Source organism: Ranitomeya imitator, chromosome 6 (genome assembly GCF_032444005.1).
Source record: "Ranitomeya imitator isolate aRanImi1 chromosome 6, aRanImi1.pri, whole genome shotgun sequence".
NCBI lineage: Eukaryota > Metazoa > Chordata > Amphibia > Anura > Dendrobatidae > Ranitomeya > Ranitomeya imitator.
Genome location: NC_091287.1, coordinates 489,599,468 through 489,612,310, shown reverse-complemented (window position 1 = coordinate 489,612,310; position 12,843 = coordinate 489,599,468). Strand labels below are relative to the sequence as shown.

The window sequence follows — 12,843 nt, the reverse complement described above, 5'->3', positions numbered from 1 at the left end:
TAGCACATATCCGAATACCGGCACATGGCATGTGGTAGTGGTGACCTGTAAATAATGCTCCGGGAGTTACTTAGAGAAGCGTTTGCCTGGGTTCATTAATCACACTGAATGCTTTTTCCTTTTGATGGTCCAGACAGCAGCTTCATGAAGCAATTATTTATGTCCAGAAGCTCTGTGGCAAAACATAATATCTGTAAGGCTCCGATCAATATAATATAGCGCCTTCAGGCAGCTTTCTTTAAAATAAATAGCACCCTGCTGGATACCTGAAATCTTCTCGCTCCATGACGGTGATATCCAGAGTGGCCTCTGAATAATTGAATAACTCGTAAGAGATGGTGGTACAGAATAGGCCGCGCAGGATGAGATCGGGGACGGTATACATCTACATCCAGGACAGTCAGGAAATTGGTTCTGTGCTTGAGTCATATATGGTTTAATTCTTGAGGACCTCATTTACATGGGGTGATGAGGCACAAATCGGACCCGATCATTCTAACATTAGCTATCACAGTGCTAAAAAGATTTTGCTAGGACTAAAACGGGAGGAAAAAAATCCCACCCTTGCATGATAAACGCCTGCTGTTCCTATGATAAAGCTTCACGTCCACAATTTAGTTCTTATTCACAAGCTCCTGTTGCCGCCATAACATTGATCAGATCAGGGAAATGACCTCTAATTCTCAGCAATAACACCTGATTATTATCGCGGGCTGACATGTTTTTGATCGTAGCGACAAGAAAATGTCCTCATGTAATGTGTTGGATGATGTGAGGTCACTAGGTGTTATCTCATTAGCAATTCCAAAGATGGTGGACATGAAAGCTGCCTATGTTCTCCGTGTCCTCTACGTCCTTTCCTTTACAAGGCGGATTTCTAAACAAACCAGCTACAAAATTGCAGTTGCTTTGGGGCCCCCGTAATGAGCTAGAGTGGAGGGCCACACTGTTAAAGGAACCCAGGTGCTTTAGACTAAAGTTGTCTGAATCCACCAATATCGGTGATGTCACCCAACAGTCTTGGTATGGTGGCCCCGCATCTCGCCCTCTGACAGATATTAGGAGAAAGGGATCGGAAAAAGTTTTCTGTGATAAGCGATTGTTCCTGTGTATAGGAGAGTCATGAGAGATAGGTATCAGACGAACGCTCATTCATTCATTCGGCAATCGGCTATCCAATGTGTATGTCGGCCAGAACAGTAGCTCCTGTCCTGTGAATCCGCCCTGTCCAAGTATTACAAGGAATAAGTAAAACCACGTGCAGCTTTCTTGAAATTAAAGAAGCAAGATCTGTTTATATAGGAGTGTTTATTATAAGACAATAATTTCAATGATAACTTATTCTTATTGGGAATGAGTCAGTAGTCGACCCACAGCTTCTACTGGTTTCTTACTGCCTGTGGCTCCAGTAAGCAATAATTTGCCCTACCAATTTCTGGCTTGAGTTCCCTACTCTACACAACATAAAATGTCTTTGGGACCTGCACCCTCAGCGATTATCTGCAGTTGGTAGGGAAGGTTGGTAGTAAGACTCACTGCAGCACCTCCGCAGGATAAATGAAGCATTACACAAATGGGTGAGTTGTTTAATACAGGACTGGTCCTCCAGAGTGGGAGATACTCTTTGTACTGAATAGTGGCTGTCACTTTATTAGCTCAGTATTTCCTTATAATGTATATGAAAATGGGTTGTCTAAATTGAACAACCCCTTTAGACGGGGAAAAGGTATTAAAAGATCCTCTGCATTTGATCATATTAAAATTATGGGTTACTAAAATACAACCCTATGCTGCATCAAAGCTTTTACTTCCAAAAAAGTGATGTGCAAGCTTTTGAAAAGTCACAACATTTTGGTGCATCTTGAAAGTTCAGAATTTTTTTTTCATCTATTGGAGTTTTTATACCAATTTTTCCCCAGCTATGCTGAAATGGGCAGAGCCTCGATTAAGACGGGAGTCTCTCCATTCCTGGGTCTCTCAATTTCTTCAGTCGGCACTTATGGTTTTGGCGCTCATTAGCTATTATTCTTCTGATAAAGGGTTTGCCTGCTATATTAGGGTATCTTGGCTTGAATCATTTCTTCATATTCATGATACACTGGTATTCTTACATGCGTTACATGCGGATCTATCCATTGTGTATTTCTGTAGAACTCAGTAATACTTTCAGAGTTTGGTTCTAATTGTTTAATCCTGGAGTTAGTGTGTCAAAGTATTACTTTTTCATTTATAGTTGTTCACCTGTTTCTGTATTCCCTTTTTTCATTCGTGTGGCAGTTTACACTGGAAGCATACTATTTCTTATTTATTTCGGCTGTTTGTCTTTATAGTTTTTGTAAAAGTCACAACATTTTGGTTTGACTCCATGATTGAGGAGGGTCCGACTCATAAAATCCAGTGAGAAAATCCTCTGTCTTGATGACTTGGGAGGAGGCCTACGTGTTCTCTTTGGAGAACAAGGATGGGGTGACTTTTTTACTCTACTACTTGAATCTTGACTATATAAATTACAGTATGTGTCCTAATTTACGTCGGTGGCTTTTCTACTCTACTACTTGAATCTTGACTATATAAATTATAGTATGTGTCCTAATTTATGTCCGCTGTATTCCTTTGCTAACCAAAAACGTGTTCTCTAATTCCGCCAACAGTTGAAGAATTTAAGCTTTGAAGAGCTGCAGATGAGACTAAAAGCTCTGGACCCCATGATGGAGCGAGAGATAGAAGAACTGCGGCAGAGGTACACGGCAAAGAGGCAGCCCATTCTTGATGCAATGGATGCTAAGAAGCGAAGGCAACAGAACTTCTGATAAGGATCAAGTCTCCTTTTAACAAATGGACATAAGCAATTTCTAGGAACTCCAGAAATAAAACCTGTGGTCACATTACAGAGATGTTTTCCCCAACGAAGCAGTGGTTGAGTAAATTCGTGTAACTTTCTCCATCCTTGCAAAGAACATTGCTTTCTTCCTCTTTTCTCGTTATCCGCGTGAAAAGGTCCTGAGAATTATGCCTTTAGGTCCTACAGACGACTCTGTCCCCATCCTCCATTTGCTTTTGCTCCATTGCTTTGTCACGGAACTTATTTCCCCTCCAGTTCTTTTAACTAGCGTTATCTACCCTAGTCTTTGCATGTCGTATTGTAGAGGAGTGGGAAGACCTTTACATCTGGAGCAGCAGCCAGCATAGTCTTTTAATATTCCTTCATATCAGAGTTTTCAGGGACGTATGTTCGCACCTTGGTAATTATTCTTTTGCCTTAACGTTACAACATATCTATTTATTTCTGCGTGTTACATTTGAGTGTTTCGGACATTAGTGACCAAACGTGTTCTGTGCTTTTTGTTGTTTTGTGTTTTTTCTGTTTGTGTTGCATTACGAGTCTAAATTCTAAACCTAATGTATGTTAGTCTACTTCACAGGATCGCTCCATGGGGGAACGGAAAAATGCTTACTTTCCCAAGAAATTTAATTTGCCCATTACAGGCAGTTTGTGGGTTCCAAATGCTAAATTAATATTTGATGCAAAAATGCTACCAGTCAGTGTAATTGTCTGCCGGGACCATAAATTTAGCTCACTCACCCCCACACCTTGGTGTACTGCACCTAAAGAAGCAGCAGGAATCCTGAATACAAAAGGAGCAGTGATTGTAGGTCTGCAACAAGTCCATGTTTTTGGGCTTTTTTTTAATCTTTCTATAATATAAGGGTTTTCATGTCTAACGTGTCAGATCACTTCTGTCTTCGCATCAGAAAAGCTTTAATTTTGGCCACTCAGCATTTTGCACTCTCTCTAAGGCTGGACTCACATTACGTTAGGGCAGTCCGTTAGATGGACTTCCTTACACCGCGGTGTAACGCAGTCCGTTAACGCTGTTATTAATCTCTATTTCGGGCGCATGTGCCGTCATTGAGTGACGGACCCTGGGATGCGGGCTTCAGCGTTTCCGGGTCCGTCACCGCTAGCGCAGATAGAGCATCTGCTAGCTCTAGCTGCGCTGGCGCGATGGTATGTTGGCACTTGCGTTAACGCACCCCGTTTAACACATGTGTTGAACGGGCTGCTGTTCACGCAATGTGCACCTAGCCTAAGGGTACCGTCACACTAAAACGACGCTGCAGCGATACGACAACGATGTCGATCGCTGCAGCGTCGCTGTTTGGTCGCTGGAGAGCTGTCACACAGACAGCTCTCCAGCGACCAACGATCCCGAAGTCCCCGGTAACCAGGGTAAATATCGGGTTACTAAGCGCAGGGCCGCGCTTAGTAACCCGATGTTTACCCTGGTTACCAGCGTAAACGTAAAAAAAACAAACACTACATACTTACATTCCTGTTGCGTCCCTCGGCGCTGTGCTTCTCTGCACTGCTGAAGGCGAGGGACATGACCAGACACCGGGAATGTAAGTATGTAGTGTTTGTTTTTTTTACATTTACACTGGTAACCAGGGTAAATATCGGGTTACTAAGCGCGGCCCTGCGCTTAGTAACCCAATATTTACCCTGGTTACCAGTGAAGACATCGCTGAATCGGTGTCACACACGCCGATTCAGCGATGTCAGCGGGAGATCCAGCGACGAAATAAAGTTTCAAACGATCTGCTACGACGTACGATTCTCAGCGGGGTCCCTGATCGCAGTAGCGTGTCAGACACAGCGAGATCGTAAGGATATCGCTGGAACGTCACGAATCGTGCCGTCGAAGCGATCAAAACAGGCAAACAGGATCATGGGGTGCATTAAAAGAGGTCTGGATACACATGATGAGAGCATTATACTGCCTCTGTACAAATCCCTAGTTAGACCGCACATGGAGTACTGTGTCCAGTTTTGGGCACCGGTGCTCAGGAAGGATATAATGGAACTAGAGAGAGTACAAAGGAGGGCAACAAAATTAATAAAGGGGATGGGAGAACTACAATACCCAGATAGATTAGCGAAATTAGGATTATTTAGTCTAGAAAAAAGACGACTGAGGGGCGATCTAATAACCATGTATAAGTATATAAGGGGACAATACAAATATCTCGCTGAGGATCTGTTTATACCAAGGAAGGTGACGGGCACAAGGGGGCATTCTTTGCGTCTGGAGGAGAGAAGGTTTTTCCACCAACATAGAAGAGGATTCTTTACTGTTAGGGCAGTGAGAATCTGGAATTGCTTGCCTGAGGAGGTGGTGATGGCGAACTCAGTCGAGGGGTTCAAGAGAGGCCTGGATGTCTTCCTGGAGCAGAACAATATTGTATCATACAATTATTAGGTTCTGTAGAAGGACGTAGATCTGGGTATTTATTATGATGGAATATAGGCTGAACTGGATGGACAAATGTCTTTTTTCGGCCTTACTAACTATGTTACTATGTTACTATGTAAAATGCCACTGTGTGACGGTACCCTAAGATTTAGGCTTAATCTTGAAAACCCTTTAAAGGACAACTAAACAGGAAATGTGCCACAACATTCTGTAATTCTTCGTTTTACAGAATTCTTGTCCCCAAGGACAGCACAAAACTTTTCAAACCTTTTCATAATCCTTTGTGCGGCTGCGAGGAAATTGACTGCAGCAGGAGCCTCCCCCCACATCTCTGCCTATATTTTGCTACCTCAGCAGATCGTGGAAGATTAACACCTGTTAAACCTCTGCAAGATTTCTACAAACCAGAAAAAAAATTAAAATCCTAGTTAAACCATAGACAAGTCAGGTTATCTTCTCTTTTCATTATTTTGTAGGTTTCCATAGCTAAGGCTGTGTTCACATGTCCGTATATCTTTTCCATTTGTTGTGTTTGGAGCATATAAAATTGGCATTCTAAGTCAGGCTGAAGCAGTTGTGTCCCATTTGAATTATATGGTTTTTTTTTTCTTGCTTTCAGTTCAGTTTTTATTTCTAGAAAAGAGAAAAAAAAGTCTCACGGGCAAAACATTTTGTTCCCTTCTGAAAATAAACTAATGGTAAGCAGAAAAACCCCATGTATATAAATTGTGCCCCACTGCTCCTGCTGGATACGGGAATGCACAGGATGCTAATTCCATGTATTGGTGGACAGATCTTACGAGGTCCACTTGATCGAGATCAGACTGGATCTAGCACCAAGACACTCATTTATGTAGAGAAATTTATAAGAAATCCTTGTAGCCCATACCGCACTCTATACCTTAAAGGTCCCAATACACTTTAGAGCGCTGTCGTCTAAACAAGGATTTAGCCTTATAGCCATCTACCTTGATTCACTCGCTCTTCCAGGTGCTCCTGCGTTCCCTATGAGAGTGACGCTGCCAGACATCTCTTCTGGTGGCTTATCTCAAAATCGGACATGCTGAATCCTTCTGTTCCCCCTCATCTTTTTTTTTTAGGTGGGACAGTTGGGAGTACCCCATACACAGTAGACTGTTGGTTGATCCCAACAATATTGGTAAGTCTGCCGATGTTAGTCTAAGTGTATGGGAGCCTTCACTCACACATGCACAATCTTCTGTAGGGAAGAGTGATCGTTTTAGCATGCAGTATGCTAGATAAGTCATTTTGCATGATAGCTAATTAGCATGTTGCACACTTAAAGGAACTTCTCATGTCATTTACCCCATAGCTGCAGATTAATCGGCAGGTTTATAGCATTAGAAAGCTGTCCTTCCAGAAGCCGCCGGCTTTCAGTCATAGCTGTCCTTCCAGAAGCCTCCGGCTTTCAGTCATAGCTGTTCTTCCAGAAGCCACCGGCTTTCAGTCATAGAATGACAGCATTATGTTGGCTGTGAGCATGCCCCAGCCATGTGATTGACAGTTTGTTCTACAGCACATCTGTAAACTGTGAGTTGATTATATCAAAGCGCCGGGGGCGTACTTATAGTCACCTCCCACCGTGTACTAAGTGATGACTGGAGCCGCTCCATGCACCACCTCTGTAGCTGAAAGCTGGCGGCTCCTGGGAGAAATAAAGTTAATTTCCTCCCGATAGCTGCACACAGCATTGTAACGCCGGTGAATAACATTTGGGGTACTTGACAAGTTCCCTTCAAGCTTTCACCCTTGCCGGATTTTATAGATCTTCCAGATGCACTTACTATCTTTGGTCAGTACATAAGTACGGTATATGATTTCTCTGCTGACCTGATGATGGGGCACGATGAAATAAGTTGGTGGCTGTCCTTGGGTGGTTTGAGAAGGAAGCTAACATTTATTTTCCCTTGTCCAGAATGAACATATCTCGGCTTCTTTATAATTAGTGTTTCTCCCCATTGGTCATATGTGACCTTTTCATCTTGTCGGGAAGTTTTTCATCTCTTCCATCTTCCCCACATAAAGCATTGAACGCTCTGGATAAGGATGGATTCTTGTAATTTCTAGCCTATTCTAGAATCCGTGACATTACTATTGTTGTAAAGCATGTAATGATTTTCCAAGACATTGATATTGCTAAATGTTATGTTCGTGAGCTGCAGCATTAAGCAGTGCTGATTCCTATACTGCAAAGCATAACATGTACGGTATGTTAAATGTCCGTCACACAGACCTGCACTGACATTTCACTTTGCTTTGGCAACTTTGAAGGCTGTATTTCTTTCCCACAATTGATCCTGTGGACTACGTGCATAGTATTAGCATTGTATAACTGGCGGATGGACGCCCTCCTAATGTAGCAACTGCTGTGTTTCTTTCCCGTTTCTTATTTATTCTCTTTTTGTGAATAAGTATCCATCCAGCTATGGAATTTATATGGTATTACAGCTCTTCTGCATTAAAGTGGGCATCTGGCGACATCCACATAAAAAATGAGTGGTGATGATGGCATTACACCTAGTTATGTGTGAACGTGCTCTGATAAGGTGTTATCTGAGCATGCTCAGGGGCTAATCGAGTGACTTCGGCATGCTCAAAAAATATGTCCTAGTTCCCCTGCTGCATGTCTCGTGGCTATTTGACAGCCACAACACATTCTGGGATTGCCTAACAGGTAATAGCCGCGAGACATGCAACCACGGGGACTCGGACATATTTTTTGAGCATGCCGAAGTAATTCGGTTAGCACCTGAGCATCCTCAGATAACACCTTACGAGAGCACGTTCGTTCATCACTATTTACAACCCATACACCTGCCAAGATGTGTGCACTATCAGCAGGTACTGTGCACATGTCCAGTTCTAATGAACAGGACATATGCCTGCAAGCATGCCCACTGTCGTGCAGTTTGCTAATTTGTCGCCATTCTGGGCATTTCCTTTAAAGAGGAGCTGTCACCCAATGGTCAGTTTTTACTCTTGAATTTATTCCCAGTGCTCGCTGATACTTATGTTTTTTTTTGCTATCAAACAGTTCAACAGACATGGGCCTTTTTAGTTAGTGCTAATTTTTCTGGATTCACTGAGGGTTCTTTGCCCACGGGATCCTCTGGGGCGTGTCTTTAGGCTGCTCTGCATTATTACCCTATGAGCTATGCCCCCTTATAAGGACCATAAAAATTAGGACTAAGCAAAAGGGTCCTTATCTCTGCAACTGTATGGCAGATTAAAAGAAAACAAAGAAAAAAGGATTATCTGGAGCAGCAGCAGTATAATATGAGCCAAGACCTGGCCATTTTGACCTGGTGTGAGGTTGTACCAGACACCGCTCCAGCTCAGCTATGCACCGCACACAAGAAACCACTAAGACGCATTAGTGTTACTACTGTTACATGACGGGTAAGAAGCCCTTTAATCTTATTGTTAATATGCTTATGAATTTATGCTTTTTACAGTTTTAGATTGCAATAATATTTAAAGGACTTTTCTAGATCCTCCAGTGATAAATTGTGCTGTAAGACCGAAGGGAATTCAAAGCTGGGGGGACACTTTATATTCTGTTTTCCTTTATCCCTAAAAAAAAAAAAAATGAAAGCTGTGGAAGAATATTGGGGTGCAACAGATGTTAACTACATGCTCATTGTCATAAACAAGCAGCCCCTATTGTGTTTCCTTATTGTAGGATTCATCTAATTTATAAACTACAGACCAAAAAATACTGATGTACCGAATAAGTGACCTAAAAATAGGCCAAAAGGTACATATGTGTGCCAACATTAATTAATTGGAAATCCGGACTGGCCATTAAGACGCTCTCCACCCCATAAACATTAGACGGCTGGCGGCCAAATGATTCTTCGGCGCATTGTTTGACCAGCAACTAGCTCAGCTGACTCTCAAGTGTTCCTGGGTTCTGTATGATTGAGCCGCTGCCAAACATGTCTGATGGTGGCTGATGTCAGGGAGAACAAAAGGATCGGTAGTCTGAAATCAGACATAGCGGAACCTTAATGCCTCAGAAAATCAGTTGTCAGTGACCCCTATAGACTGTCGGCTCAACCAGTCGTTATTGGCAGGTTTGGCTGACATTAGCCTGACATCCTTGAGGCTTTAGGCCTCGTGCATATGGCAGTGTGAAAGAGGCAGAGCACCTGAGTACTACAGAGCCGTATGCCATATTGAGCAGATAGCAATGCTTCTAGAGAGAATACCTCTGTAATATGGCATTCGGTGGAGCTTACCATATGGTATCGGACATACCCTTGTATGAAGGCATTGGGAGGAACAGTATTGAGCATGAAAGCCTGTGGGTGGCCAATCACTTCTGTCACCTGAGGTAGCATTTTCGCACGAATGAGCAGCCTGCAGTACTCCAGCAGTTGGAAAACTATAACTCCCAGCATGATTTCCACCTCTACATATTAACTAGAACAATTCAGTTTCCTATACAGCACAGCACTCAAACTATCACTAGTCCTTGGCCAGCGAGCCTAATAACACCTTGGATTAACCACAAATGGTCAGAAGAAACACCCAAGGTGACGTATCCACGTGGTGAGGGACAAGACTCAGGAACCATCATAGTGTATACCTGTCATCAGTTAATTGACGTGAAGGCATCATGGCCCAATGTCTTTGGCTTTCCTAATGCAGAGAGCGGTACATTCCCCACGTTTGGCTCCTTGGATTTAGGGCTGAGGTTACGGAGGAGGACAGTTTTATTTAATAAACCGGTGCTTTTTATTGGCCAACAGTACAAAATGTAAAGATTACATTAAGGGACCATTATCCGTGAGTAACCAAAGAAATAATGTCCCTGCAATGCGGACAGCACCTCCTACTGATGTTATCAGGGCTTTCCTTTTTATCCTGCCATTTACATGGGAGGCAGGCACAATGTCACTTTGCTGCTAGCAGACGTATTCTTTGCACTCCTTACTCTGTGGGCATTCATGTACTCTGAGTCAGCCTGCTTAGCCGCCAGGCATTATAAAAGTCGTGAATCCAGCAATATGACCTTGAAAAGGCAGCCTGCACTGTTTGTCTATCTATAGTCCTGCCAGATTGGCATTTGAGTGATCTACTGAACTACTATTCTAAATACTGCCTTATAAAAGCCAAGTGTCAGGTTGTGCCTTCAGCGTATGACAACAACCGGCTGATTAATTCTTCGCTTGTCAAGCAGAGGTATTAAAGGTGATGTGTCTGATCTCCTTACATGTTTGCCTTCGTAAATACTTGTATTTTTCAGAACTTTGCGTTTTCCGTTATTCCTCTTCGAAGACAATTGACGCCTATTTGTTACCATCCTCCTCAGCAGGGTGTGTCCCCAACCTTGTCCATACTGATTTCGTTAGTGTGAGACTGTAAAAGTACAATCCCCCTTGATGAGGGGAATGGTAACACCTAGTTGTTAGTTTAGTCATACGTTTCCTGGAAGAACAACTAAGGAACCCGAAAGTGTTCTAAGATCAGGTGTTCTGACAGTGTAATTTTAAGGTGAATGCAAATATTTACTAAAACTAATATTATAGAAGAAGGCCCTGGAACATCTCATGGACTTGTCCTAGCTGTTAAGCACCCAATAATCCTATGTGTGTCCAACTTTGTGTGTTTACCTTTATATTATATGGATGGGTGTTGGGAAACCTCAGGTTTTTAGAATTCTCATCCATTCCAGTAGAGAGATGACTACATGGGTGCAAACCCCACATTCACTGAATCAGTGGTGTTTCCAGATGTGGGGTCCCCAATCATCTGACTCTCATGACATTGCTGATTGACGAACCATGAAGTATTTCTTGGAAAAATCCTAGAATCAAAATGGGGGGAAAATGATGGGGGCGTTTGTTTTTCTTCTTCTCATAAGATGTCTAGATTTGCTTAAGCGCAGGTTCGTGTGTCATGTTCTGTTTGCCGAGTTGTGTGTGACTTTCTTTGTACACATTCATTATCCCTCGTTTTAACTTCCATTATGTTTAAAACCACTTAAGAACTATTTCTTCAATTTTACTTTTTGAGATTTCATTTTAATATATTATTTACATGCAGAACATATTAAGGAAAAAATAAAAATCTTAAAAAAAACCTTCAAGTGTATGTCTTATTATTGATAATATTGAAGTGTGAATGTATCGAAAAGTTCTTTTTTATGAAAGTTCAGTATTCCACTGACTTTAATAAAATGTGGGGGGAGGGCATCGAATGTGTTATTTTTAGTGATGAGCAAACGTGTCCAGATAAGGTGTTACCTGATCATGCTCGTGTGCTTACAGTGTCTTCGGCGTGCCCAAAAAATATGTTCGAGACATGCACCGCAGGGACCCGAACATATGATGTTGTGAAGGCCGATCTTTTAAATTCCTATTTTGCATCCGTGTTCTCTAAGAAAGCAATTGTAACATCTACTGATCTTCACGGTACCATCGAAGGAATAAAAGAATCCACACTATCCATAAACCGAGAGATGGTGAAGGAACACTTAACTAATTTAAATTAATTTAAATCTGCTTGTCCAAATGAATTACATTCTAGGGTACTGAAAGAGATAGCATAGGAAATTGCAGAAACACTAGCCAAAATCTTAAAAAATCCCTGGAGAACAGGAGAAGTACCAGAAGAGTGGAGAAGGGCAATTGTCTCTATCTTCCAAAAAGCAAAGAAGATGGAGCCAGGAACTTACAGGCCAGAGAGCCTTACTTCTATACCAGGAAAGATATATGAACAAATTATTAAACATGTATGTAAGGACTTGGATAAGAATACAGTAATTAACCAGAGACAGCATGGTTTTGTAGCAAACAAGTCATGCCAGACTAATCTAATTTCCTTCTATGATGAAATCACTGACTTAGGTGGATCAGGAAAATGCGGTAGATTTAGTATATCTCGACTAGAGCAAAGTATTCGATAAAGTATATGATACTATCCTTATTGAAGCAATGATCAAGTATGGGATTGGCAAGGCTACGGTTAGGTGGTTTCATAACTGGCTCAGTAATTGTTCTCAAAGAGTGGTAATAAATGGTTGCACATCCAATTGGAAAAGTGTTTCAAGTGGGGTACCACAAGGCTCTGTCCTGGCCCCAGTGTTCTTCATTTTTATAATTGATCTAGACAAGGGAACTGAAGGTAAACTAGTCAAATTTGCAGACGATGCAAAGCTTGGAGGGATAGCTAACACTAGGTAAGACAGAGAAAAGATTCCGAAGGATCTAGATAAGCTCGAACAATGGGCAGTGATTAATAGAATATTTAACAGGGAGAAATGCAAGATTCTACATCTGGGCAAGAAAAACGAGCATTACATCTACAGAATGTGAGGAATACAACTAAGCAACAAAATGTGTGAAGAAGGCTTGGGTATAATAATAGATCACAGACTGCACATGAGTCAACAGTGTGATGCAGCAGCAAAAAAAGGCAGACACAGTTCTAAGATGTATTAAGAGAAGCATAGTCTAGATCAGGGGTGTCAAACTGCATTCCTCGAGGGCCGCAAACCATGCGTGTTTTCAAGATTTCCTTAGCATTGCACAAGGTGCTGCAATCATTGTGTGTAGGTGAT

General features: G+C 42.1%; 1 protein-coding gene across 3 annotated transcripts in view; it reads left to right on the top strand.

Annotated features, from left to right (window-relative positions):
• STK3 (serine/threonine kinase 3) overlaps positions 1-12,843 on the top strand; it is a 339,998-nt gene that overhangs the window by 279,959 nt on the left and 47,196 nt on the right. The window contains exon 11 of one of the 3 annotated variants that reach the window (XM_069731641.1): positions 2,652-3,719. The exons of the other annotated variants lie outside the window; for them this stretch is intronic. Coding sequence (XP_069587742.1) covers positions 2,652-2,810 — 159 coding nt within the window. The 3' untranslated portion in view covers positions 2,811-3,719. Of the gene's footprint in view, positions 1-2,651; positions 3,720-12,843 lie in introns of those variants that run through there. 3 annotated transcript variants of the gene reach the window in all.